Below are 26,432 nucleotides of genomic sequence, written 5' to 3'. Positions count from 1 at the left end.
CCTCGCTAGGATCATTGCTTGTTGCTTGGGTACTTTAGGTGTCGTGTTTAACATGTATTAGAATTAAATTATATTTATTCAGAGTGCTATGTCCGGGTCCATGGACTACGGGGTAGCATCCCATACCTCATTGGGTGATTCCCCTGTCGCTCACCCCTCACTCCTCCCCCTTTCGGGTGAAACCGACGAGCATGAGTGATTATCGGACTGGTGCTACTGAGCTTTTATCGCTTTTATCGTTTATCGGGCTTTTGGGCCTGTGGACTTTTATCGTTATATTATTTCTTATTTCAGACTTTCAGACTTATGTCGTCTTTATATTTCAGACTTATGTTGTTATCGGTATTTGCAGTTTGGACCTTATGGTATTGTATTTGACCTGATATTATAATCTGGAGTTTATTACTATTTCATTATTTATTTTATGTTATTGTTCGCATTTATATTATTTCGAGAAAACCGGGTGTTACACATAGTTTCTCTCATGTCGCAAAAATTGAGTTTTATCGGGTTTAAAATGGCTTATTCACTCAAAGTATGAGATTCATTTACGTTTTTAATTAGACTAGAGATTTTTCGGGCTACACCCGGATTTCTTTCCTTTATTTTAATTTAATTAGTTTATTATAGAATCTGTATTTGACTACATATTTTACACTTAGACTGAAAATGCTATATAAATTATTAGAAAAATTTGCTATTTTGTATTGGTTTTGGTGACTAAAGTTTTAAAATTATAAAGTTCAATTTTTTTCTTTCATTGTCAAAACACATATAACTTGGTAAACAAACTGAATAAGAAAATAAATTAAACTTTAGTTGAAATTCAATTATTATTTTATCTCATTTATTTGAAGTTTATAAATATATGGTTAGATTAACATATAATTCAAACATTGTTTTTACGTTAAAATTAACCAATGTATATTTAAAAAAATTAATATTGATTATTTATTATTTGGACGTTAAAATTGACCAATGTATATTTTAAAATTTTAATATTGATTATTTATTATGTGGTGATAAGAAAATGTATATGAATTCATTCTTAAGGCAGTGGTGAAATGACAAACAATTGAAATCTAAAAGTGATGTACATTAAAAAAAATCCTGAATTTATGTCAAATACTTTTGTTTTCATGCGGCAAAACAAAATATTAATAATATAATAATATTCTCTAATAGCTATCTGTATGTTTTCCCTAAGAACCTATTGGAAAAGATTCAGATTATACTTGACAATGAATTTGTTGTTGATGTTCTGAGAATCTAATGTGTCTTTTCCGGCAAAAAGAATAATAAACTCGTGAACTTTGTAATCTACCTCCATCGAACTGCACGTACTTCCTTCTTCACTTGTGTTTCCTTCATGAAAACCCTCTGTTCAACTGCCTCTTCGAAAAACACATAAATAGAAAGCATTAGATATGTGCACATAAGCACAAGTTTCATCTGGATCCAGCTTCAGCAAACACTTTACTACTCTTTTAGCCATCTCAACGTTACTCTTTTTCCTGCAAGTAGAAAAAAAAGAGCTCTATATAATAGTGGCTTCTTCCACTGTTATGGTCTTTATCATTGCTTCGGTTTCCTCCAATAGCTCTGCTTCACCCAACACGTTAAGAGTAGTGCTTTATTTATGGCTCAACAAAATACTTTTATTTCATCGTTATCAAATAACCAGCTGTCTTCTCTAATTCACGACAAATTCAAATTTACAGTTATCAAATCTCTGACCACCTCCCTAGCAAGTGAACATTGTTCTGCATGACACACACATATAACCAGGTCACAAAATTTAAATAATGACAGAACCAATACAAAATATGTGTGCAAACTATATGAAAATAGGAACATTTAGTAATACGCAAGAAGGAATTTCTTACTTAAGCTTCACAAGCGTACCCAATAACAAACAAACTCACTAATATGAGTATCATGAAGGTTTTGGTTCTAACAAAATGATACAAAGACACTACTAAGTTATCATAACCCATCAACTTATATATACGATACAAAAGCTTAAAAAAACTAAGCACACCATAAAAAGCTTATCCATAGAGAATTTATGCTTAGTTTTTAAAAAAAATAACTAATTAGTAATATCTGATATTCGAAGCCATTGAGTAGAACCAATAACTAATACAAAAGATAGTGATAACTATCCAAATAATTGAATTAGCTTTTCAAAACTAGAAGAAAAGACATACGATGTAAGAGTTTATCCACTGAAAAGTTGGAAAATTTGATCAACTTTAACTTGCGAGCTTTAAAAAGTTGCATGAGGCAGCCTAAAATTGAACCAATTAGTAAGTTAAAAAGTAAAGAGAATACATATTGTTGAAAGATGATTTGTCGGTGACATCACACGCAAGCGAGATTCCCATTGCTCCACGGTACTATGCTGCAATAAGAAGAAACCACATAGGTGAGTATTACAGGTTCCCACCATAGTGAGGAAATAGAAAGAATGCATATATAACATTAAGATGAATCGAGAAGGAAAATCCAGGATAGTCCAGAATCGCTCTTGTCTAGTAGTATCCCAGATTTGCAGCTCAATTCTCTTCTAATTCAGCTCAGTAGCCTGCATCTTGAATTTAATTCTGCGAACAACAAAAAAAAAACTTGAGTGACTATTGACCATTAAAAATAGCATTTATGAAGAGTTGTCATGTATCAGAGAGATCATACTTGATAGTTGTAATGAAAGTGATCAACATGGTTCTTGTCGTAAGTTGCATGATCGAAGTGAAGCATGCTATTCAATTACGTCTTTTGTATTTCTTTGATCCAATTCTGTTTAATCAAGAAATCAAAAGAGCAACATAATCAAAAAAGAAAATGATTTAAGAGAAGATAAGATTTGATAGGAACCATTATGAGATTATCTCGATACGGCTATAAACATATAGAGATGTAACACCCACCATTGACGAAAATGGACCGAGATGCGGCGCCACAATAGATAGAAAGAACATGAAAACAAAAAGACTAAACAGGACGTTTTCTATGATTCGACTTCCGTTGCAGAAGAAAACCCTCTTTAATAGAAGTCAAATAATATGAGCGTTTTTTATAGAAACTGAATCGATTCACCAAGCTGAGGAAGATAATTGGTTTTGGTACCAAAACTTTTTTCGCAAAAAAAGAGACTAAAATAAAAGAAGTAATTGCATATATTTTAATGACATGATCTAAATATTTTTTTTAAAGAAATGACATGTTATTAAATTTTTATTTGATTGATTGATTAAAGATGCTGATGTGGACATTCTAGATGATGATTATATTCACCTTTTAGTATTGTAAGATTTGAAAGTATGATATTATTTTGATGATTTTTATTTAATTTAATCAAAAAATATTTTTGTTGTTTTTTCTTCAAAGAGAAAAATCTTTATTGGTGTCCGAGAAAAAGGAAAAATCTTTATTAAAATCAAGGTTCCGTGTTGGCTTAATCGCTGGTTGCCAACTCGATCATCATCTACCCAACGCTACTATCATTCATCGCTACCTTTTCAATCTTGACATTCCCTGCTCTGATCTCTAGCCTCCGCCTCAGATCTGAAACCGAAACACTGTAAAATTTAGGGTATAGGGAAGATGGCGGCGAAGACGGCCAGATCAAAAAGCACATCGACGAAGGAAAACGGCGTCAGAGTGGAGGAAGGCCTGAGTCTGTTCAAGTCTGATAAGTTCGACGCTGACGCTTATGTTCAATCCAAATGTTCTATCAACGAGAAGGTTGGCTTTTTCTTTAAAAAGATTTTTCCGTAGGGACTTACTTGGTGGTAGTCGCAGGATATCGTAATAGATACTAGTTAGCATGATACTACTTGTTTCCTGTATCAGACACATCATTTGTTGCCTCGTTTAGTCTTTTCGAAAAGTGGTCAATTTCGGATCTGAGGGTTTAGGATTGTCTACAAAAGGACTAGTATTCGATTTGGTTGATATAAAAGATTATCTTGAAGTGATGCCAGATTTATGATCTGTTTGCAGGATATAAAGCAGTTATGCTCTTATCTATTGGATTTGAAGAAAGCTTCTGCCGAAGAAATGCGGCGGAGTGTTTATGCTAATTATCCAGCCTTTATACGGTTAAGCTGATATCCTCTCTGTCTTTTTTTTTTTTAAGTGGTTGATTGATTTGATCAAAGAGATACTTCCTCAAACATTATTTCATTTCTTAATTGTTTAGGTCCACGTGAGTGTTTTTACTTAGCAGTGTGTTATTTTTTTGTTATGTGCAGGACATCAAAAGAGATATCAGACTTGGAGGGGGAGCTATCATCTATTAGAAATCTTCTGTCCACTCAGGCCACTCTAATTCATGGCTTAGCGAATGGAGTTAACATTGACCACGATGGATCTCCCGCAAATGGTGCGTTGAATTTTGAAGACAACGACCTCTCTGATCTGGAGAAATGGGCTGCAGAATATCCTGACCAGCTTGATGCTTTGTTAGCTGAAAGAAGAGTAGATGAAGCTCTGGCAGCTTTTGATGAGGGTGAACTTTTGATATCTCAAGCCAACGAAAATCACACTCTAAGCTCTTCTCTACTTTCATCTCTTCAGTTTGCTATTGCCGAGCGCAAGCAAAAACTAGCTGACCAACTTGCCAAAGCTGCATGTCAACCTTCGACTCGAGGTGGGGAACTTCGTTCCGCAATAACAGCTCTCAAAAGGCTTGGCGATGGTCCTCGAGCCCATACTGTGCTTCTTGATGCCCATTTCCAGAGATATCAATACAACATGCAAAGTCTTCGTCCATCTAGCACCTCATATGGAGGAGCGTACACTGCTGCGCTTTCTCAGCTTGTTTTCTCTGCTATCTCTCAAGCGTCTAGCGACTCACTGGGAATCTTTGGGAAGGAGCCAGCATATAGTTCTGAGCTTGTTACTTGGGCAACTAAGCAAACAGAGGCGTTTTCCCTTCTTGTTAAAAGGCATGCATTAGCATCTTCCGCAGCAGCAGGAGGACTGAGAGCCGCGGCAGAGTGTGCACAGATAGCTCTTGGGCATTGTTCTTTGTTGGAAGCTCGTGGTTTGTCCCTCTGCCCAGTGCTTTTGAAGCACTTTAAGCCTATTGTGGAACAGGCATTGGAGGCCAATCTTAAACGCATTGAAGAAAACACTGCAGCTATGGCTGCTGCAGATGATTGGGTGCTGACGAATCCTCCTGCTGGTAGTCGTCATGCCAGTACAGCATTTCAGAATAAGCTTACATCCAGTGCCCACCGCTTTAATCTGATGGTCCAGGTAGCCAATCTTTTGTAAAACGCTTTTCTCAAATATTTTCAGATTTTGTTTCAAAGTTGTGCTAGAGAATATGAAGTTTTAGGAAATGCTTGAAGTTGGATTATCTGTGAATCTTAAAATGTCGTCTTTGTCACTGTTCAATAGGCCAGTATCCTATGATAATTGCTTATTTCATAACTTATGAGTTAATACGAAATTGACTAGCCATTGTGGATGATGATTAATTAAACCCTTCACTAGAGTATGTCAAGGACTGAAACTGTTGCCATATTGCACGTGCATCCCCACTGAAAATATTGATGAAGTCTATGCAGTACCAATTCTTGCTAGTCTGGTCTGATAGGCAATGGACTGCCTAGTGGATTCTCCTGAATTCTCGAGATGTATTCCTAGTTGATCCTCTTACGATTTGTCTTTTGTTGAAGGACTTCTTTGAGGACGTAGGACCTCTTCTAAGTATGCAGTTGGGAAGTAAAGCGCTGGAAGGTCTGTTTCGAGTGTTCAACTCATATGTAGATGTGCTGGTAAGAGCACTTCCTGGTTCGATGGAAGAAGAAGAAGCAAATTTTGAAGGTTTTGGTAATAAGATTGTCCAAATGGCTGAGACCGAGGCGCAACAACTTGCGTTACTTGCAAACGCATCATTGCTAGCTGATGAACTACTCCCGCGTGCTGCCATGAAACTGGCTCCTCTTGATCAGACAAGTCACAGGACAGACGACCTAAGGAGACCTTCAGACAGACAAAATCGTAATCCTGAACAGCGAGAATGGAAGCGGCGTTTACTTAGTACTGTTGACAAGTTAAAAGATGCATTTTGTCGCCAGCATGCCTTGGATCTCATTTTTACCGAGGAAGGAGATAGCCATCTGTCCGTGGATATGTACATAAACATGGATGGAAATGGCGATGATGTGGACTGGTTCCCATCTCTGATATTCCAGGTAATTGTGGTTTAATCTCCATCTGTCCAGAAAGCCTTACTGTGATCACGTTTTGTACCAACTTAGGTACTTTGATTGTCGGATTCTATCTTGTCTAATTGAATCTGTTTTTCATGGTCTATTTAACAATATTTTTTGTTCTGTTAGCTTATTTTCATATACTTTGGGTGTTGTGTCGTTGGAAAACAGGAACTTTATGCGAAACTTAACAGGATGGCAAGTCTAGCAGCAGATATGTTTGAAGGAAGAGAAAGATTTGCCACTTCTTTGTTGATGCGATTAACAGAGACAGTGATCTTATGGCTTTCCGGAGACCAGAGCTTCTGGGATGACATTGAGGAAGGACCCAGACCTTTGGGGCCTCTTGGCCTCCGGCAGGTTTGTAAGAAGATTTTACGTGCATCAAAACTGCTGAATACTTTTCTCACAAGCTGCATCTGTCACAGCTATATTTGGACATGAAGTTTGTCATATGCTTTGCATCCCAAGGTCGCTACCTATCGAGGAATTTGCACAGGGGAACTAATGAGATAATAACTAAAGCCTTAGCAGCTTTCAGTGCAACAGGACTGGATCCATATAGGTAAGTCGTTATGAGGGTATTTTGCTACATTTTAACTTCTTCATTTTTTTTTTCTGGTTGTACAAATGGATAAATATGGTTTTGAATGATGTGCAGTGATCTGCCAGAAGACGACTGGTTCAACGAGATATGTCTGGATGGAATGGAAAGACTGAGTGGTAAAGCAAAAGGCAACAATGGGGAAGTCCACAGTCCGACTGCTTCAGTGTCGGCCCAGTCTGTTTCATCCGCGAGATCTCATGGCAGCTATTAAACCGATCGCATCTTTCATTTGTAAAGAAAGTGAGTGGTAATAACTTTCGATCTTCTCTTCTCAGCTCTGCTTTTTTTTTTTTATAGACTCAGCAAATTATATGATATGATGAGACATGATTCTGGGGTTTGTAAATGTGGTTGTGTTGAATATGTTCTCTTTTATTGATTCTCTTATCTGCATCGTTTGGGTTATGAAGTAAAGAGTATTGATCTTTAGTCACTAACACACGTTTTCTTTTGGTATGTAGTAAAGTTGATGCTCTGTTTGAAATTTCTTTAGCTTCTCTCTGCCTTCTGCTAGAATTTTTTTTGGCGATATAAACGGAAATCTTAAATTAGCTGTTTTCTGAAGGAGATTATCAATTAACATTTTACTCTTGTACAAAAGTCAAGGTAAAGGGAAGAAAATAGAGTCGGCTACGCAAATTAAATCTTTTAAACCACAGTAACAACAACACTCGAGATGAATTATATTCTTATTTGTCTAACGTTTGAAAACCGGTGTTTATGTTAAAAAAGATCTAGTAGTTATTTTAATACTGAGTTTTGCCCCCACTCCTCTGCTACGTGGGAAACACGAATAAAAATTAGCCGTGCTTTCACTTACGAACTAGTGACACACAACAAATTAAATCATGCATGTCAACCACATTCACAAGGCATTTCAAATATGAAGTCAATTACAAAATATCAACAACAAAAAAAACAATCGATCATTGGGGTTCGAGCTTTGAAGCTGGGAAATTCCCACTGTACTGGAACGAGTCCTTGCCATAAGGATCACCAGATCCTTTGATTTCATCCTCGTACGTTGCCGAAGTCGACGCTGAATCCCCGTTCGGGTTTAACCCAGCGAGCTGCATTATGTTCTCAATCTCTTTCACAACATCACCCATGGATGGTCTATTCACTCCTTCCTCCTCCACGCATCTCAGAGCCAAATCTACGTACTTCTCAAACCCTTTAAGGTTGCTGCTGCTTGCGATGATCGTCGTGTCCAACAGTTCTTGCAGGTCATACAAACTCCTCGACTTATTCATTTTCATCTTCACCTCTCTCACCACGTATTTACCTTTCTCTATTGGACTTTTACCGGTTAATAGCTCAAGCATCACCACACCAAACCCATACACATCACTCTTCTCGGTCAACTGATTTGTCATGTAGTACTCAGGATCCAAGTAGCCCTAATTCCAGATATATTGTGAGTTTAAATGTATATGATAAAAGAGAGAAAAGATGATGATTATTCTCTACTCACCATGGTTCCTTTCACTTGTGTTGTCACATGAGTTTTCTCAGGGTCTCCCACAAGTTTGGAGAGGCCAAAATCGGCAACCTTTGCAGTTAGATTTTCATCAAGTAATATATTATTTGATTTGATGTCTCTGTGTATAATTGGAGGATCAGCAAGCTCATGAAGATAAGCCAGGCCCTTCCCTGAACCAAGTGCTATTCTGAGTCTTCTTATCCAATCAAGCCTTATCCCACTCTTCCCTGTATTTTTTTTTAAAGAAAATATTCAGCACCCAAAAAAACTATTATAATTCCTTGAAGAAAGAGGTTTGGTATATTACCTGACAGACTGTCTCTAAGAGAGCCATTTGGAATGTACTCGTATACAAGCATTTGTTCACTTCGATCAAAGCAAAAGCCTAAGAGTCTGACAACATTTTTATGATGGACCCTTGAAAGTAGTTCGATCTCAGTTTTGAATTCCAACCCTCCTTGCAAAGATCCTTGTTGAGCTCTTTTGATTGCAATGAGTTGCCCCGAGGGAAGAATACCTCTGTAAACCTGTTTCGCCATCAGACAGATTCGGGATGAGAAATTTCAAATAAAGACCATTGATCAAGGCCACTGAAAAGACACAAACCTTGCCATAACCTCCACCCCCAACATCATTTGCCTCTGAAAAGTTGTCTGTACATTTCTTCAACTCTTCAAAAGTAAAAGACTTTGCTCCCATCAGCTGCGGAGCATCAATACTGCTCTTGCTCGTACTCCACTTGGCTGAAACATACAAAAGAGAAGCTGTCAGCAGTTTCAGTCGTAAGGGATAAATCTTTTGTACTAAACCTTTTTTCCTCTTACCAAAAGGATTATTTTGGTCAGTTGCTCTGTCTGCTCTCTTCCTCTGGCGGAGAGCGTAAACTCCAGCTAGAGTTAACAACAACAGAAGAACCACGCCACCAACTGCTGCTCCGATTATGACGCCCATGTTTGATGACTTAGAACCTCCTCCATCTGTGGAAAACATATAAAAAAGGACAGAGCAAATGAGTCGTATTGATCCAATATAGATTGGGTTTGGCTGTCTGTATTGATCATACCAGAGAACAGAGTGTAGGGATCGGCTATGAAAATGTAAGGGCCAAATATAGGGGGAGGCTTATAAGTCTGGTTGCTAAAGGCAAAATTAACAAGTAACATTCCCGTCTCATTAAAACTCTCTCTGCCCAATGGAAAGACTAAAAGATCGATTAGAAGCTGATGATCTGTTGTGTTCTCTCTTATGTTTCTGACGGCCACGGAGTCCACTGGATAACTGAACTTATTGAAGAAACCAGTTATATCCTTCTGAAGAATTTCGAAGTTGGTGGAGTTGAATAACCCTGAGAAGGAAGGAGCCCTGAAATTGAATGTTCCTGTGAATGGATGCGCACAGCGGCACAAAGGACTCGCTTCCCTGCCATGATCACACGGAGAACAGGTTGTTGGAATGGTAGAATAAGAGGTATTGTGTGGGATTGCTGAGCAGTAACTTGGACTGTTTCCCATCTCCTGGCACACTGGATTATCTGCCAATCTGTAGATTAGTAAAAAACATAAGTAAATGACTGATGAAACAAAAAAAACAAAAAAAACAAAAAATTTTTTTTTTTTTGATTTTTGACCAGATACATACATTACTTGGATGCGTGTGTTAGAGGATGGTTGTGTATAAACATCTATGTCATTGTATTGTAAATCAACAAACTCCAACTGGTTGCTATAGCTGGTACCAAAGTCCAACGCTGAATTTATTCGATTCCTCTTTAGGATACTGAAGTTAAAAAAAAAAAAAGAAGTAAAATAAGTACAGATGTGGCAGCACTGTGTTGATTTCGATATCAGTGCTGTTGGTTTGCTCATCTAGGTGATCCATCTAGGTTGATGATGCAAATCAATATTCATTTTATGCATTAAAATATTACATCCAAATGTATCATCCAACTGCATTTGTGAAAGCTCACCTCAAATTCTCACCCAAATAAGGGTGAGTCTTCAAGGAGCATCTGAGTGAGGCGAGTCTTCACCAAAAAAAACAAAAAATTTGTCAAAAATATAAAAACAAATTTTCTTGCCAAAACCGGAAAAACACATTTTCTGTCAAAACCGAAAAAATGCAATTTTCCGCTAAAATCGTAAAAAGAAACTTTGCCGGCAAAACCGCAAAAACACATTTTTCCGTCAAAACAGTAAAAACCCACTTTTATACCCAAAACCGTAAAACGAGCTTTTCCACAAAATCATAAAAAGGAACTTTCCCGCCAAAACCGGAAAAATGCGATTTCTCGCAAAACCGTAAAAACACATTTTCCCGCCAAAACCATCATGGATCTCTTCATTACGGTTTTTGCGAGAAATTACATTTTTCCGGTTTTAGCGGGAAAGTTCCATTTTACGATTTTGTGGAAAAGCTCGTTTTACGGTTTTGGCAAAAAAGTGGGTTTTTATGGTTTTGACGGAAAAATGTGTTTTTGTGGTTTTGGCAGGAAAGTTCTTTTTACGATTTTAGCGGAAAATTGCGATTTTCAGTTTTGATGGAAAATTGTGTTTTTCTGGTTTCTCCAAGAAAATATGTTTTTGTGTTTTTGACAAAAAAAATTGTTTTTTTTGGGTGAAGACTCACCCTCACCCATATGCTACGTGAAGACTCACCCTCATCTGAGTGAGAATTTGAGGTGAGTTTTCACAAATGCAGTTGGGTGATAAATGGTTGGCATACGAAATCATATAAATAATAGGCTGGTTTAGATGGGTTTTAACCGACTAGTTCTGAATTACTTCTCTTCAAGATTCTCTTCAATATATTTTTTTTATATTGAAGAGAATATGAAACTAAACCTTTAATCCATCTAGATATAACATTTTAATGCACAAAACAAATATTGATCTGCATCTTCATCCGGATGTATCACCTAGATGAGCAAACGAACAGCACCTATATATTGTTTGACTCACACTGTCTGCAACTGAGGAGGGCTGAAAAATGAGTTTGGTATTGAACCATTAAGGTTGATCCCTTCCATCCTTCTGCAGAGGAGAACCATTTGTTCTTAGAAAGTAAACACATGGATATCAAGAAGAAAGAGAAGAGAAAAATGCTCATACAATGTTGCCAAGGAGCGTAATGAAGAGATCCATGATGGTATAGGTGAGAATTCCAAAGTGTTATTGCTTACATCTCTGTTATAAATCAATCACATTATGGCAGTTAGATTGTTTAATAATGAAGGTCTGAGAAGAGTAGTAATGGTAAATTGAGCAGTAAAAGAGAGATAATAAATGTAATAATAATAAAACTTACAATGTGTAGAGACTGGTCAAGCTGGTTAAATTTGGAAGACTACCTGTAAATTCGTTGTTGGCCAAGTACCTACAGTGCATTTAACTAGAAACTATTTTACCTCTTTCTATATATATTTACAAACACAGAACACAACTTTAGTTGCTCCCACTTACAGTTCTTGAAGATTTGTGAGATTATTAAGACTTGTAGGAATATTGCCAGTAAGTTTATTCCTATCAAGGCGTCTGTAACAGAGAGTAAAGAATAAAGAAATTGGGATAAAATAAACAATTTGTAAAGAATCTACTACTTACAAAACTGTCAACGTTTTAACGAGGCTAAGGGTGTCTGGGATGTCCCCCGTGAGGTTGTTCCCATCGAATAGTCTATGGATAAAACAAAAAAATATGCAGTCAACTTGTGCAGAACTCTCAGCATTCATAAGTAATATGAAGCTTACACATGTATCAAAGTCATTTTTGAGCTGAAAAGTGTTTCTGGGATAACTCCCGAAAGCTTGTTTTTTCCAAAATGACTGCAGGAGGAAGTGAGGAGAGTCAGACTAATTAGCATATTACTAAAACGAGTGATTATATTAAAAAAAAATTGAAGAGATTTGGGATTATATATACAAATGCTTAGTTTCAAGAAGCATATCAAGTCCAGGTGAAGAAGTCCCATTAGAAACTGGAAGCGTTCCTTCAATCTGATTGTCAGCTATATCAAACCAATATAGGTTTGATAACCGTCCAATGGAAGCTGGAATTCTTCCACTAAATTGATTTAAATTCAGGGAGCTGTAGGGAAGCAACACAAATTAATACTACAAAGGCTTGATATCGCAAAGTAAAAAGAGACTTTTCTATGAATAGGAAGAAACATCTTACAGATATATAAGTTGTTCAAGATCTCCAATGGACTCAGGGATTTGACCACTGAAACTACAGGCCACAAGGATCCTGGAGAGTAAAAAAAGTGTTGGTTATAACAGGAAAGTAGACAAGGACATATATTAATCAATGAACCAGTGATCTATGCTTGAAAGGGCGCAAGGTAAGGCAAGGCAAGGCAAGGCAAGGCAAGGCTACGAAGTACTAGAAACACGCTCCAAGCCTAGACGAATGCTCAGGTAGTCTTTGGTATCTGAGGAACAAACTACACAAGAAAATATTAGGTTAGTTATCTTTATTAATCCCTAAAGTCCTAACCTATGCATGTTGCCATTATTTGTGGTTCTAAAATCATGGTTGCGACTGATAACCCTGGGTTATCAGAATTGTGGGATTATAGTTTGAAAACATAGAAAGGGCAATCCGATAAACGCTAAAGCCATGAGTCTGAAATAAATAAATGAAATTACTATAGAATCAAAGTCTTTCTTTTAAATGTCTGAAAATCAAAGTCTAATTGTTTAAAACTCTGAAATTCCATAGCATCATATATCATAATCATCAGCTTCCATAAACAAATCAATTACCCCGTCTTCTCCAAAATCTTCTACAGTTTCATTCTCATAATGCTCATCAATCAACATTATGTGTGTTTAAGATGGCCTTCGAGATGCTCCTGATCAGTTAAAGAGTGAAGACTTTTTGCAACGAGTTTCAAGACTTGGTTGGAAACTTGAAATAGTTAATTAGGTCTTTAAGTATATTCTCACGGGTAAATACGTTTTGAAAACGTAAAAAGTAACTAAACATTCAGTTGTAATCATATTACCCAAAAATCCCCATGCAAAATGATGTTTTATGGAAAATCTACCTTTTAAGAGTCGTGCGAGCGGTGTGAGGTGTGAGGCGGTATGAAGCGTTACTGAGCGAGCGCTTTTGTGAAATAGCATAGCCTCCTCATCTATGCTACATGATGGATGCTGAGCCTTGCATTGCCTTGCCTTGAGCCTAGGTTAGAACACAGCAAATGATCTTGTTTGCTTACAAGTTCTTCAACTTCTTAAGTTGACCGATATTTGATGGAAGTGGTCCGGTCAATCCAGTGTTGTAAGACAAATCCCTACAAAGAGTACGATCATAAAATGAGAAAAAAAATCAGTTTCTAATTAAGGAATAACAGAAAGAAGAAGGAAGACATACAAGATCTGCAATTCAGTCAAGCTTGCAATATCACTGGAAAGCTTTCCTTCCACGTCAAGGTTACCTAGTGATCTGCAACAAGCAACAACATAATGTTAATACTCTGCGAATGATTATTGGAAGAAGAAGAAAAATTACAAATCACAAACAAGTCGTTACATTGAAACAACGCGGTCATTGGTACATGTGATTCCAACCCAATTGGTTCCACAAGGATCAGCACCTACCCAACTTTCAGGATACTTTGTCCAATCAGCCTTCAGGGCTTGTAAAGCAGAAGCTACACAAAATGTTCAGAAACTTTCAAAGATTTTGAAATTCTTACGTCTAAAACGGTGATCAGCATCTATTTTATTATACATACCGTCAAAACCATTTGTGAGAGCAGAAACCGATAAAAATTGGAAGCAAAGCAAGATCAGGAGCATAAAGGCTCCAATTCTTGAACTCATCTTCGAACCGACAAAGAAATTCTTTCCTTTTCTTCTTCTTTTAATTGTAACTCAAAGAAAAAGTCATGTGGTCTACACAAGTTATGAAAGACGTTTTGAATAAAAATTACAGCCTCGCTTTCAAAACATGTAGGCAATAATGTTAACATAAAGGAGAAGACTTGAACAATTTAGTGAAGAACATATAAAAAACTTGGTCAATTTGAAACAGCCGATTATGGGATTTTAGAAAGTTTCAATTCAACAGGGTAATGGGAAGGAACAAATCATGAATAATACTTTAAAAAACCATGAGTTGTCGTGATGCAAAACTAGCGTGGGGCCTCTGTATATCTAACTATATATTATATACACTCATTATCGACTCAAAGAAAATAACAAAATATGTAAATAATTTTTTTTTGAAACTGTTATTTCTGTCTCGATGGACCGTAGCATCTTTATAATATTAGTAGGTGATTTTTTCGTGTTCATTCACGGATATAAATATTTCTAAAATAAATATACTATAATAATTGATTACTATTTACTTGTAATTTTAAATTAATTTATAATCTGTATGTATCATTTATATTAATAATATTATATTACTTTAATTATACATATGATTTAATATATGTTATATCTAATCAGTTTTGTTGTTTTCACAGTCGATTTAGTTATCATTTAGATAAATTGGGTTGCATCTTTGAATTCAACAATAATACTTTTTATTCTATATATTAAAATTTTGATTAATTTTTTTAGCTGGTTGTGTTCTTAGATATGTAAATATATCTTATGAAGATTATGTATAACTTGAGATATATTGTGTTTAGAATGAAATATAAAGTATCTGATTCCAAATTACATAAATTAATATAACGATAATATTCTGAAGTCTCATGCATATATATAAATTTTACAAAAGAACTAAATTGTAACAGTTGGTTAATATTTTATTTTCATTTTTAATATGTATTGAGTTGTCCTATGATTTATATTTATAAAATAAATTACTATTCTTATAAAATTTTATATTCTTATCGTAGTTAAATCTATAATTTTAAATATAAGTTGAATTAGTCGAGTCACTGATGTTGTGAGTATATTGAGTTACATATATTCTTTCAAATTCACAATGAAGTATAATTATTTTTATTATAATTAAATAAAATCAAATCAATTTTATTTATCGTTTAAATGTGCATGTACTTTCAAAATATTTATCAAATTATATGTTGATGTTTTAAAACACATTAGAAAATAAAGCGATGATCAATAGGAAATTACATGTATAAGTAACTGATACATTTTTGGAAGCTCATGAACATATATCAATATTTACAACAATTAAAATATTTTATAAATTCTAAATAACTTTATGCATTTGATTTATTGAATGGAACCTGAAATTTATTTTAAATAATCTTAAAAATGAGAATTCAGATTTACTTTGGTATTTTGATTATGGTTCTATTAAGTTCCACAAACATAGAAACATAAAATTTAAAAGCAAATTTAATATTAAGAAAACAAATAACTTTAATAATGATAAAGTATAATATATCTACCTCATTAAACTATTTTGTAACTATTTGATTAAACGATGTTTATTTTTTAATTTTATTTTTAGTTTTTTTTTAATATCTCTTAAAATAAGGAGTAAACAAAATTGTGATTTTATTCGAAAATAATAATATCTAAGTAAAATATAATTTATCAATATTTTTTACTGTAATTGAAAGATATTATAGTCCACTAAATATATGAAAAATAAATAAAAAATTTCAACAATACTAATTATAAACTATATTTAGTCAATTAAAAATATATCAGTTTATGTTACTTAATTATTTTATGTAATCATCTAAGAAAATAGATAGATATATAAAAATATTTCTATTACTTTGAAATTTTTTGAATTGTTTAAAATTATGTTTTAAAAGAAATAATATTTTTTTTAATATCAAGATTATCTATGTAAATTGTTTTTTAATGAAATCACATTATATACAAATTTATATTTTTAATCAAAGAAAATATAGATATAAAGAAAGTATTTATTACTTCAAAAGTATATTTTATGTTATTTAAAATATTTTTAAATGTAATATTACTATTTTGTGAACTTTCCCTTTTTTTATGAAATCACCTTATATATACATATAGTCAATTCATTATTTTTTTAACTTTATAAAGTTTTCATTTTTTATTATATGTATATGTTTTTTGAAAATTTTTAAAAAGGAAACTAAATAAAATAAATAAATAATGTATTTTAAATGTAATATTTTTTAATTCATTAAGGGTATCAGTGTAATCAACCATCGTGAGAGTTAACGTGAGAGCGACACATAGGAAATTAACTTCTCAAATAATATTATAGAAATTTGAAAAATCATTTTTTACGTGTCTGCTTAATTTTTACAGTGGTCAGTTACAAAGATAATTTTAATAAACTAAAGTTATTACATAGCTGTAATTGTCAATATCTTTATTTTAATTTTATTAATATTTTATTTTAATAATAACAAGAAAGGAAAATATCAATTTTTAGATTAAAAACTATTTGAGATATTTTTATTGAGTCATGCCTAAGTTATTTTTTCCAAGGTTAGTTTTAAAATATCTGCATAGTCAAATATACATAAACGACACGTCAACGGATTAAAGTGTAAATAACATACAAAGACAAAGTTACAATTTCCAATGTTTTAAAAATAGATTCATTCCGTTTCATTTTAATTGTCGTTTTAGATTTGGACACACACATTAAAAATATGTTTAATTTTGCATGTTTCCAAAATAAAAACATCATTACCAATACATCTAACCACATTCTAACCAACATAAAAATAGATTCGAATATAAAGTTAATAAATTTTGTATTGAAATTATAAAACAACACTTATTTTGAAATGAAAATTATACTCTATAATGACAATTAAATTGAAATGGAGGGAGTACTACGGTAAAATCACAAATATCTTCAAATGTATAATTTGTTTGTCCAAAACGTTTACTTATATCACAGAAAAAGAGTTTAGTCGTGGTCAGCGACTATGCAGTGATATGGGTTTTTTCTAACAACATGGAATAAAGTATGGTCGAAGAAAAATTCAGCACAAGCGTTTACCAACAACTTTTTGATATGATAATGCTAATTGCAACAATGATGATGCTGATGATTTGATGATATATTGACCAAAACTCCTAAATTAATTATAGAATAATCGATCGGGTATGAAACACATATATTAAAAATAAATAACCTTCCCCCACCCCAGCCAGCTATGAGAAGAAGATGTGTAACGATTGTGTCTAGATTAAAAGGTTTCTTATTATAGTTTACCAAGGGAAACAAAGAGAGTACAAGTAGCAGGACAATTTAAAAAGTAGGTAAACGTAAAGGCTGTGATGTAATGCTTGAAATATCTCCAACATAATGTTTTTGCCGATAATCTTGACAGAATTTGTTTCCGCATACTGAGTGACTGCTACGTCTACAAAATACCCAACGCGTTAAGCACATGAGATTCGGGGTGCAGCTCACCACTTGCATTGAAGTCGAAGCTATCATTGGAATTTTATGCCCTCTCTTTTGTTAGAGTTGAAATCGGCACAATCAAATTTGCTTATATAACATCTTAGAGAACAGAAGTTTCTGGCTCACAACATATTAAAAAATAAAAATATAAAATTGTCAAGTTGTCCATCAGCAGAGATAATTTTTAGGCGATTATTTTGGCGACTGAAACTCAAGGGCTTTCACTAAACTTCTTGCTCACGCAATGGAGGTTGGTGCACCGAAAGTTACTAGTGGTGATAATCTGGTGAAGGAAACAACATCAGCGAGAGAGAACATAAAGCCAATGGTCCCAGTAGAAGGAAACAAGAAGGGTTGGTGGGTTAACACTGTAAATAATCAACAACCCCTAATACAACATGATCTCCAAGTCTCAGAGGTAGATGGTGTAGTAGTTGTTCTGGAAGAGGTTCTGATGAGCCATTGTGGAAAGATTTTCTCGTCTGTCGCTTTCTTTCGGCAGCACCCCATGTAGCAAAAATCCATGTGATTGTGAACAAAGTTTGGCCTTGGGGATTAAAAAGTTAAAATAGATGTGTTTGAGATGGATGAGATGAGGGTGACGTTTCAAATCTGTGATCAAAGAATGAGAAACATGATCTTGAGCACAGGTATGTGGAATATTGCCAACATTCCGATGGTTGTAACACAATGAGCTCCGGTCACTGTGAAGGAAGAACAAGAAGAGCCAACGATAGTGCCAATGTGGGTAGCTAAAAATAAGTTCCAAACTCAACACGTTTATGAAAAGGGCTTAGCTTTGTCGCGAGCAAGGTTGAGTTTCCAAAGAGACTGCATCCAAACACAGCGTTCTGCAAACATTTTAAGGAAGCTAGAGTGTTCGTTGAGGTTGATCTAGCCAAGGATTAATCAAAGTACCATGTCTTTCAACTTCGAGAGAAGACAATTGTTGTTAAATTTGTGTCTGGCTCCCATCAAAATGCACATACTGTGCCAAATGGAGAATCTAGTGGGAAACTTCCCTCTGTTATGTAGAGAGGAGAACAAGAAGGTGGGTGAAGGAGGCCCAACACTCTGTTTTAGGAAAACATAGTACATAGATTGAAAGTGAAAAACAGAGTGCAACGACAAAGCATCAACAAATGGTAACAGAAGGGAAAAAAGCACATTGTTCAGATGTAGAAGTGGTGACTGAAACACAACATGGGGAAGAAGAAATGGAAGATAAGCAAAACACACAAGTCGAGGAAGCAAATACATCTTCGCGACTTATGGTGGATCAAGGGAAATTACCAAAAAAATGTGTCCATCCGCCATGCTTAAAATATTTGAATTCCAATGAAATGTTACCATCAAGATTCTCAATTCTAGAGAATAATGAGGATGACCCCGGATGTGGAGGTACGATCTTCATCTCACTCAAATTACCATAAGAAGTGAATTACTCTCTCAAATAAGAGGTTCAGTTGTAGTATTTAGGGATCAAATTCACAGGGAGCTAGGGAACCTAATAAATCTAATTAAGTTGATTAAGCTCGGTTGTTTATTATTAAATGTAAAGACATGTTTGTGAGCAAGTTAATTGCTCGATTGATTGATTGGGTTTTGGTACTTAGATGAAAGTAGCTAGACTTAGGGCTTTTATTCAGGTAATCAGGATTATAATCCTACAGATGCCTAATAAGTTGTATGCATGATACTGTAGAGCTCAACACTTAATAACAAACCATTAGGCCTTCGCTTTCTAGGTTTGTCTATTGACCAGTGTCGATCGATTATTCTATAGGAATATCGATCGATACACTTGTTGAAACGTCGACCGATTATTCGATTGGAATATCGATCGACGCTTTTGGATAAGCGTTAATGCGCAGATTGAATATGCTCAATAAGCTTCCTAGATCAGCTCTCGCCTTACTCTAACAATCTTAGCTCATTTAGGATGGATTCAGGGTAAGATGCAAGATATCTAGAAACATGCATTAATGACAATCCTTAAGATGAACATCACAACTTAGCAATCTATAGTTGGGGCTAATCCCTCATAACTTATTTAAACCTTAAATCTAACAAAGAGAACTACTCAGACATGGCCAAGCAATTCACAACAACAATTAGGAATAAAAACTGCATAGATAAATATATAGATATCAATGGAGTTCCAATCACAAATCTCTTTGGATCTTCTCTCCAATCTACTAAAAATCCTAGAAAACCTTTGCTGTGAAATCAATAAAACAAGAAAGCACACTTTGCCTCTAACATGTTGGCAAAGCTTATATAATTAGGTTAAAACTCGTCAGGGGTAATCTTGTAAATTGGTGAAGACTTGGGCTCTAAGTTGGCTGAGACCAAACGGGCTTTCTGCGCGCTTCGTTGTCGATCGATGTTACGATATGAACATTGATCGATTATTCCTCTTCAGTATCGACCGATGGCCGTGCTCGATAGTCATCTCGGGTGCTTACTCCAAATATCTCCAAAATGCTCCAAAATAATCACTTTCTTCCAAATCACTCCTAATCCTATAAATATACTAAATAGACTCTATAATATAATAAACTAGCGCGGGATTTGGATTTTGTGTCGTTTCCATTTGAACAGAATGACAGAATGGTAAAATCATTGTTTGTTAGATATTGTTTAGTTTCCTGTTGTATTAATTGTTTGACTTTATCCGCAAGTTAGCTTTCACACGGAGTCTTATCCCAGACAAAATTGAAAGTGAGGTCTTCTGGAGTTATGTTGTCCGAGCCTTGAGCAAACCAGCCACCTCCAACCTGTCTGAGTGTAGATTCCCTTGGTAATATTATTGTTTGTTTCATTCAAAAAAAAAATATTATTGTTTGCTTTGACGACCCTCAAATTTTTAATTTTTTTTTTGAAGATTTCAAGACCTTTAGCAGTATACTTTGGAGCAACCACGATTTTATAAAACATTCAAGTTTCACTAAACAATTGAACTGAATACACTAAAGAACACTACCACTTTAATTTACCTCGTCTACCACGATAATGAAGGCCACAATGCCACCAAAGGCGATAACAGGGCAGCTTTTACAGCAAACCGGTAGGCCTCACGAAAAGGAATTGTGTGCTTCACGACTATACATAACAGGTTTTCAAATTCTGATACACAGTTCTACGCAGAAAATCTTTTAAAGTGTTAAATTGTCAGAAAGCGAGGAAAAAGATCATAAATGACAATTCATAACTAAGACCATTTGGCCAATAAAAACGAAAACCTTAAAGCACTATACTCTTACAACTATGGTGGCCAAACTATTATTATCTTTCCATGGAGCTGGAGTGTTGTGGCAAGACCTCGAACATTCAGTTCAGTAAGGCTCTGTAGCAAAAAAGAACTCTAAGTGAGAGCAGAAAGAAACTCGGAGGGAACATCTCTTTTGAGAAAGACATGAATAGCAATTAATCGGCTCGGTAGATAATGGTTAAATACGATGTTCTCACCACCTTCGATGAGTATATTATTTCTCAAGCGCAAAATTCTTAGATCGTCTCGACCTGACTTCAACGATCATGATTAAATCTCCTTCCACAATCACTCTGTAATTAGTGATACGGAGTTCCTCAAGAACCATCAATTGGATCGGTTGCTTCATCTTTGAAAAAATTATAACCACTTTCTCAAAAAAAAAAAAATTGAATACCTACTTCAAAATTATAACCTAAGTGCACATCCTCTATTCCCACCAAAACACATGTATTTCCAGATACATATACATAAGATCAATTCCAATGGTAGTTTTAGGAGGAGTTCTGAATATTTAAAAAAAAAAATAAAATAAATAAAATTAGGACAGAGAAAAAAGAAAAGTTATTAATTATGAATTTTTAAGAATCCCTAATATACTAAAAGGGGCACATGTCATTCAATTAAAAGCTTAACTTATTTAAAGAAAATAAAAAATAAATAAATGATTATGATACTAATAATTTTTTTATTTTGGAACCTTTCGTGTTTTCTAACCATTGGAGGTGTTCTAAAATCCACCTGAAAAGTCCAAGTCAGTAATTTACTTTGCTTGTATGAATCGTGCAAGTCATTATTGTCTACATAAGACCCACCTGAAAAGTCCAAAATTAAGTGTCAGATGCTTTAAAATAAGTGCTAATGTGGCAATTACCTTTAGATTCTGAACGTCTTTGGTAGGCCCATATTCTTCTCAGCTTTAGGGATGAAGAGTAAGAGAGTTGTTAACTGTAAAGAAATATATAAGCATCATAACTTTAGGAAAAATATTAATGTGATTCCAGATACAGCAACTCCATGTACCTTTTAAGGAAAGTATCTCACCACACTAAAGAACAGGTTCCACCAACTTTAGGTGAGTATCGTTGAGGAATTGTCTCGAAAATACTTTTCCCTGGCATCTGAGATGAGGGTAACATTTCTTTCTTCTTCCATGTTGTCTTTGTCCACTCAGTGGCAAATAAAAAAACAAAAACTATTCACTGGGTCAATATGTATATATTTTAGCATATTATATATTAGACCATAGATTGTTTATGGTCATTCAATTTGCTTGCTTAATTCAGGAAAACTTCACAGTCGAAGTCCTTAAATAAATATGGAGAAGATTGAATCGTTTTTAAATATTCATTTGGTCACATCTTATCCATATATTAAGCATTGCAATTATGTAACGGTACAATCCATAAAAAAACAAATCGCAAAGATGCTCCTGAGAGTTACAAACTTAGTTACATGAAAATGCAAGGAGATGATCAAAGCAACAAATACTCTTCCGCACAAAATAAACTTAAACTAAAAGCCGAGAAAACAACGCCAATACATACTTTGAGTTCCTCAAGCTTATCAGCCTCTGGAAACCACTCCTGCAAAAAAGTAGAGGTGATAAGCTTTGGTTTCAGGGAAGAAACTATCTTTCCAAGTGATACATCTATATCTGTTAAAATCAGCAAGTAGAACAGAGGAGTAAGCCATTATAATGAGAAAGAAAATTCTAGTGCTAGGCGGAACATAAACACCTCCTACAATCTTCGGGTTTATACTGGTTGCAACTACAACCTTACCTTACGAACTACAACCTTACCTTACGTTCTATTTTGTTGCGAAACGCAACAGATTGTGAGTCAAACAAACTAAGTGTCACATAGACGTACTGCCAAGGAGAAAACAGAATATGAATTGCACATATCTCACCAGTTATGTCTGCAAGATGAGGAACAACTGAATAGCGCACTGGTTACAAAGATGAGAGTGGGAGAAACAGCAAGCTGAAGAATTTACCTGGAAGGTGGGTGTTGGTGTTGGCTAGACCAAGCAACTCACTGTGATTGCAGAACCTGAACCGTTCTTCAGGAATGGGGTTCACCGGCTCAGTCATCTCATCCATAGCGGTGGAATCACTGAATCGGATTGCCAGAGGAGAGTCTGACAGCATGAAGTTCTGGTTGCACTCAGTCACATCAAATCTGCTGACGGAGAACATGGAACCCGCCGTGAGGCGATGTCTGAAAGTGGTCAGATGGTGGACATTCACGGTGGCATGTATGAGAGTCGCCTGAAACACATGTAAATAGAAAAACCTAATCAACAAACGAAATTGAATCTAAATCTGAAATAATAAAATAAGTTTAAAGACAGAAAGAGATTAAAAAAAAAAAAATGCTTCGGAATCTGTTTTAAAAAGGACGGGCATGGAACAACTTTAAAGTTTAGACGGCTCATGTCTACCTTATCAACTTTCCACCAAGTTTAGCGTTTCTTGCTTCCTAGAGTCTCAGAAGCCGCACCTCCACCGTGGAAGAGCACCGTCGAGCCTTCAAATAGGAGAGCAAGATAGTTGAGGCAGCCATTATACTGAAAATAAAATTATTTTAGATAATAGGAACTGTGAGGATGATGCTAAAGGGATAAATCCATACCTTTTTATAGCTGAGAATCACCGACTGGACGAAGAACAATAATCATTTAATGGAAGATCGTGGGTGTAGTGGCGATGAAGATTTAAGTTTCGGTTCATGGGGGTCTATTAATTTGATTTGTAACGATCGAAAGGTGAAGAATGGAGACAGAAACGTCAGAATCGCCATTGTTGTTTGATGGTTGCATCTTGGATGCGCCTATAAACCCTAGAAATTTTAAGAACCAGGAGGAAGCTTAAGGCTTGATGGGCTTAGATTTTGGTAGATCTCGCCCAATAAGAATTCTGTAAAGTACGTATTCGAAACTGAACCCCAATATCAAAAAAGAGACAGTATCGCTGAAGTCCATTTTAAAAGTCAAAAGGCCGGGGATTTTTTAAAAAAGACACGTGTCACCTTGTCAAGTCGCGAGTTTCCACGTGGACACTGCTGGAGGGACTCGAACAATTTTTTATGTAATTAGATAGTAGATAAAATACTTATACACCATGGGTAAAAGTAGGTCAAATCCATGGTCTATCAACTTCTCCAGACTTACCCTTTTGCTTGTCCTCAAGCAAAACATACATGCAGTCTCTCTGAAAGAGGTTTGAAAATAACAGGGACTCACAGATTTTAAAACTTAGAATCAACACCTTAGAAAGTCCTAATCTCAGAAGCACACTATACCATATCCTAGTCTAGCAACCAAGTTCATCTAGTCAACAACTTAGCAAATCATGTCTGACAATCCCCTCTACCAACGTCAATTCTTGCATAAAATAAAAGTGTAGGCTTTACCCTGGGGGTATCGATCACATGATGCAAGGATGCTCAAACAAGTATCTGGACCTGTAGGTAGACAATAGTTCATATCCTCTCTCTTTACTAATTTCTCCCCTAATCAAAGTACGCTTTATTGCAAGATCTTTGATCAAGGTTGGACAGGCTTCCATGAATCAAGCTTTAATGGTTTTAGCCACCAAATCCTGTTCACTTCTTTTTGACCTATCTCCTAGGATTATTTGTGAATCAAGCCTTAATGGTGGTAGCCACCAAGTCCCGTTCTAATCCTTTACCTATAGAATTCTTATGAAGCAAGCCTTAATGGTTGTAGCCACCAAGTCCTGTTCGAATTCTTTCCTAAATTTCTCTATTTCTAATTATAAACATAAATAATATATATATATTTTTTTTTTATAAAAACCTAAATTCAAAATTTAAGAGAGAGAGAGAGAGAGAGTGATATTTCTACACGAGGCTTTACCTTCCAGACTTGTTTGAAGAATCCGATCCCATGTATACCAAGCCCCAAGACAAGCAGAGTTGAGGTCAATTAGGTTGAAGGTCAGCTTTGGTTCCTTCAAACATTCTCAGCTAGTGTAACATAGTTGACAGGTTGATCCTCTTTGGTATCTTTAGTGCTATCTGCAACTAGTAAATCTAGAATGGTGTGGTTAGATAATAAGCAAAAATTAAACAAGTTCATTATCCCCTTCTTGACTCAATAAAAACTCCTTTTGAAAACATTTTAATAAGACTCATGTATAAACTAATATTATTAAACATCCCCCACACTTAAACTTCACTGTCCACAGTGTAAATTAAGTCAGAGTTATGTGAATAACTAAAGCATAAGGACTCAATGTAACAAGTAAGAATGATATACCAGACCGAATTAGATCTCGATCGATGTAAATGTGTTGAAATCGGTCGCGACATGTGATGTTCTGTCAATCGATGTCGGCAGTGGTTCGTCGGTCGATACTCATGGTAATCGTCTACTCGGATCTTTTTATTTTATTTTTCTTTTTATGACCTGCAATAATTAAAAACCAACATAAATACTAAATCAATGAAAACCAATTAAATATTACCTAATATTGGGTTGCCTCCCACTCAGCGCTTTGTTATAGTCATTTGGCTTGACTTTTGGAGGTGATTTGGCTAGTAATGTGGAAAGCTGGAACTTGCTGGGAAACAAGTCTCCATCTCTTCTCTGCGCTTGTTGAACCATGTACCAGTGAAGTCTCTCATCGCTTCATCTCTTCTGCGCCATTTGTCCATCATTGATGCAGTTGCATTCTCTATCTTCTGCAATTTGTCGTCAAGACTCTCAAGTTGGAACTGATTCCTTATGAGTGTGACGTACGCATCGTCTGAGATCTCTTCTCCATGTTTGTGTGTATCAGACATGTCTGATTTCACCTATGGTACTAGCCTACCTCGGTTTGTAGCTTCATCGACCGATGTTCGTCTGCGACTGTCGGTCGATTTGTTGTTGTGTCTGTCGATCGATGCTGATGCTTCTGGTCGACGAGCGATGTATCCCTGAATCTCTACTATCTTTCTCTGTATTGCTTATATCTTGGAAGTCATAGAACTTATTGTAAGGTCCATCGGGAAACAGATGTCATCACATCTCCTATCAAGCCTCTCTTCTTTAGTTTCCAGAGTTTTATAAATTCCTTCTACCAACTGATCAATGTCTGCTCTGGTGTAAGAATCTGGTTGAGACTCCATCGGATGTGAGTGTTATGGGTTGTCGTCGATCGATGTTGGCTGGTGTCTGTCGATCGACGCTGCAGCAGTTGCTTTGGCCGCACACTGTGTCTGGATCTTGGCTATGTCTTGCCTCATCTCCTCCATACATGTAGTTAACCAACTGACGCTATCATTCAGTGGATAGTAGACACCATCAAGCTTCATCTGGAAATCACCTTCATTCTTTTCTTGGGCTCCACAGACTCCATAAAACATCTCATTGATCTCGTCCTTGGTGTAGATCTCTGGTACCAGCTTAGTCTTTGTGAATGAGCTAGCATGTTCTGGAAGACATAGGTAGATGTGCTCATCTCTTGAAGCTC

At 35.4% G+C, this 26,432-nt stretch overlaps 3 protein-coding genes across 6 annotated transcripts; 1 reads left to right on the top strand and 2 right to left on the bottom strand.

Annotated features, from left to right (window-relative positions):
* Positions 1-3,429: 3,429 nt before the first annotated feature.
* On the top strand, positions 3,430-7,271 carry LOC106318454 (exocyst complex component EXO84B). The gene is made up of 7 exons (XM_013756443.1): positions 3,430-3,747; positions 4,006-4,103; positions 4,257-5,265; positions 5,691-6,209; positions 6,399-6,587; positions 6,656-6,792; positions 6,889-7,271. Exons 1-7 carry the CDS (start codon positions 3,607-3,609, stop codon positions 7,043-7,045), a joined length of 2,250 nt encoding a protein of 749 aa, XP_013611897.1. The 5' UTR covers positions 3,430-3,606; the 3' UTR covers positions 7,046-7,271.
* A 357-nt stretch (positions 7,272-7,628) lies between these two features.
* LOC106313272 (probable leucine-rich repeat receptor-like protein kinase At5g49770) lies at positions 7,629-14,287 on the bottom strand. Its single transcript, XM_013751040.1, has 19 exons — positions 14,057-14,287; positions 13,852-13,972; positions 13,693-13,764; positions 13,538-13,612; positions 12,490-12,561; positions 12,235-12,399; positions 12,063-12,137; positions 11,917-11,988; positions 11,776-11,847; positions 11,621-11,689; positions 11,425-11,499; positions 11,275-11,346; positions 9,956-10,093; positions 9,381-9,856; positions 9,142-9,294; positions 8,924-9,060; positions 8,625-8,844; positions 8,309-8,544; positions 7,629-8,234 (listed from the first exon to the last, which is right to left on the bottom strand). The coding sequence occupies exons 1-19, from the start codon at positions 14,142-14,144 to the stop codon at positions 7,761-7,763; spliced, it is 2,862 nt and encodes a 953-aa protein (XP_013606494.1). The 5' UTR covers positions 14,145-14,287; the 3' UTR covers positions 7,629-7,760.
* Positions 14,288-22,333: 8,046 nt separating this feature from the next.
* On the bottom strand, positions 22,334-23,754 carry LOC106316386. Of its 4 annotated transcripts, none has more exons than XM_013754261.1 (5): positions 23,587-23,754; positions 23,396-23,521; positions 22,949-23,222; positions 22,752-22,870; positions 22,334-22,533 (listed from the first exon to the last, which is right to left on the bottom strand). In XM_013754261.1, exons 3-5 carry the CDS (start codon positions 23,148-23,150, stop codon positions 22,423-22,425), a joined length of 432 nt encoding a protein of 143 aa, XP_013609715.1. In that variant the 5' UTR covers positions 23,151-23,222; positions 23,396-23,521; positions 23,587-23,754; the 3' UTR covers positions 22,334-22,422. The 4 variants fall into 4 exon arrangements, 2 of the variants coding, with proteins under 2 accessions (XP_013609715.1, XP_013609716.1); XM_013754262.1 differs by having other exon boundaries at positions 23,396-23,481; XR_001264815.1 differs by having other exon boundaries at positions 22,862-23,222.
* Between the last annotated feature and the right edge of the window lie 2,678 nt (positions 23,755-26,432).

Source organism: Brassica oleracea, chromosome C9, assembly GCF_000695525.1.
Source record: "Brassica oleracea var. oleracea cultivar TO1000 chromosome C9, BOL, whole genome shotgun sequence".
In the NCBI taxonomy this organism is placed as follows: Eukaryota; Viridiplantae; Streptophyta; class Magnoliopsida; order Brassicales; family Brassicaceae; genus Brassica; species Brassica oleracea.
This window is presented reverse-complemented; position numbering and strand designations above follow the sequence as displayed.

Coding starts and splice junctions, on each gene's coding strand:
- LOC106318454 (XM_013756443.1), top strand. CDS start 3,607: ATGGCGGCGAAGACGGCCAGATCAAAAAGCACATCGACGAAGGAAAAC. Junction 3,748..4,005: donor AATGTTCTATCAACGAGAAG/GTTGGCTTTTTC, acceptor ATCTGTTTGCAG/GATATAAAGCAGTTATGCTC. Junction 4,104..4,256: donor AATTATCCAGCCTTTATACG/GTTAAGCTGATA, acceptor TGTTATGTGCAG/GACATCAAAAGAGATATCAG.
- LOC106313272 (XM_013751040.1), bottom strand. CDS start 14,144: ATGAGTTCAAGAATTGGAGCCTTTATGCTCCTGATCTTGCTTTGCTTC. Junction 11,848..11,916: donor GTTAAAACGTTGACAGTTTT/GTAAGTAGTAGA, acceptor TCTCTGTTACAG/ACGCCTTGATAGGAATAAAC. Junction 8,845..8,923: donor GGGGTGGAGGTTATGGCAAG/GTTTGTGTCTTT, acceptor ATGGCGAAACAG/GTTTACAGAGGTATTCTTCC.
- LOC106316386 (XM_013754261.1), bottom strand. CDS start 23,150: ATGTTCTCCGTCAGCAGATTTGATGTGACTGAGTGCAACCAGAACTTC. Junction 22,871..22,948: donor CACCAACACCCACCTTCCAG/GTAAATTCTTCA, acceptor CTCATCTTGCAG/ACATAACTGGTGAGATATGT. Junction 22,534..22,751: donor GCAACAAAATAGAACGTAAG/GTAAGGTTGTAG, acceptor ACTTTTTTGCAG/GAGTGGTTTCCAGAGGCTGA.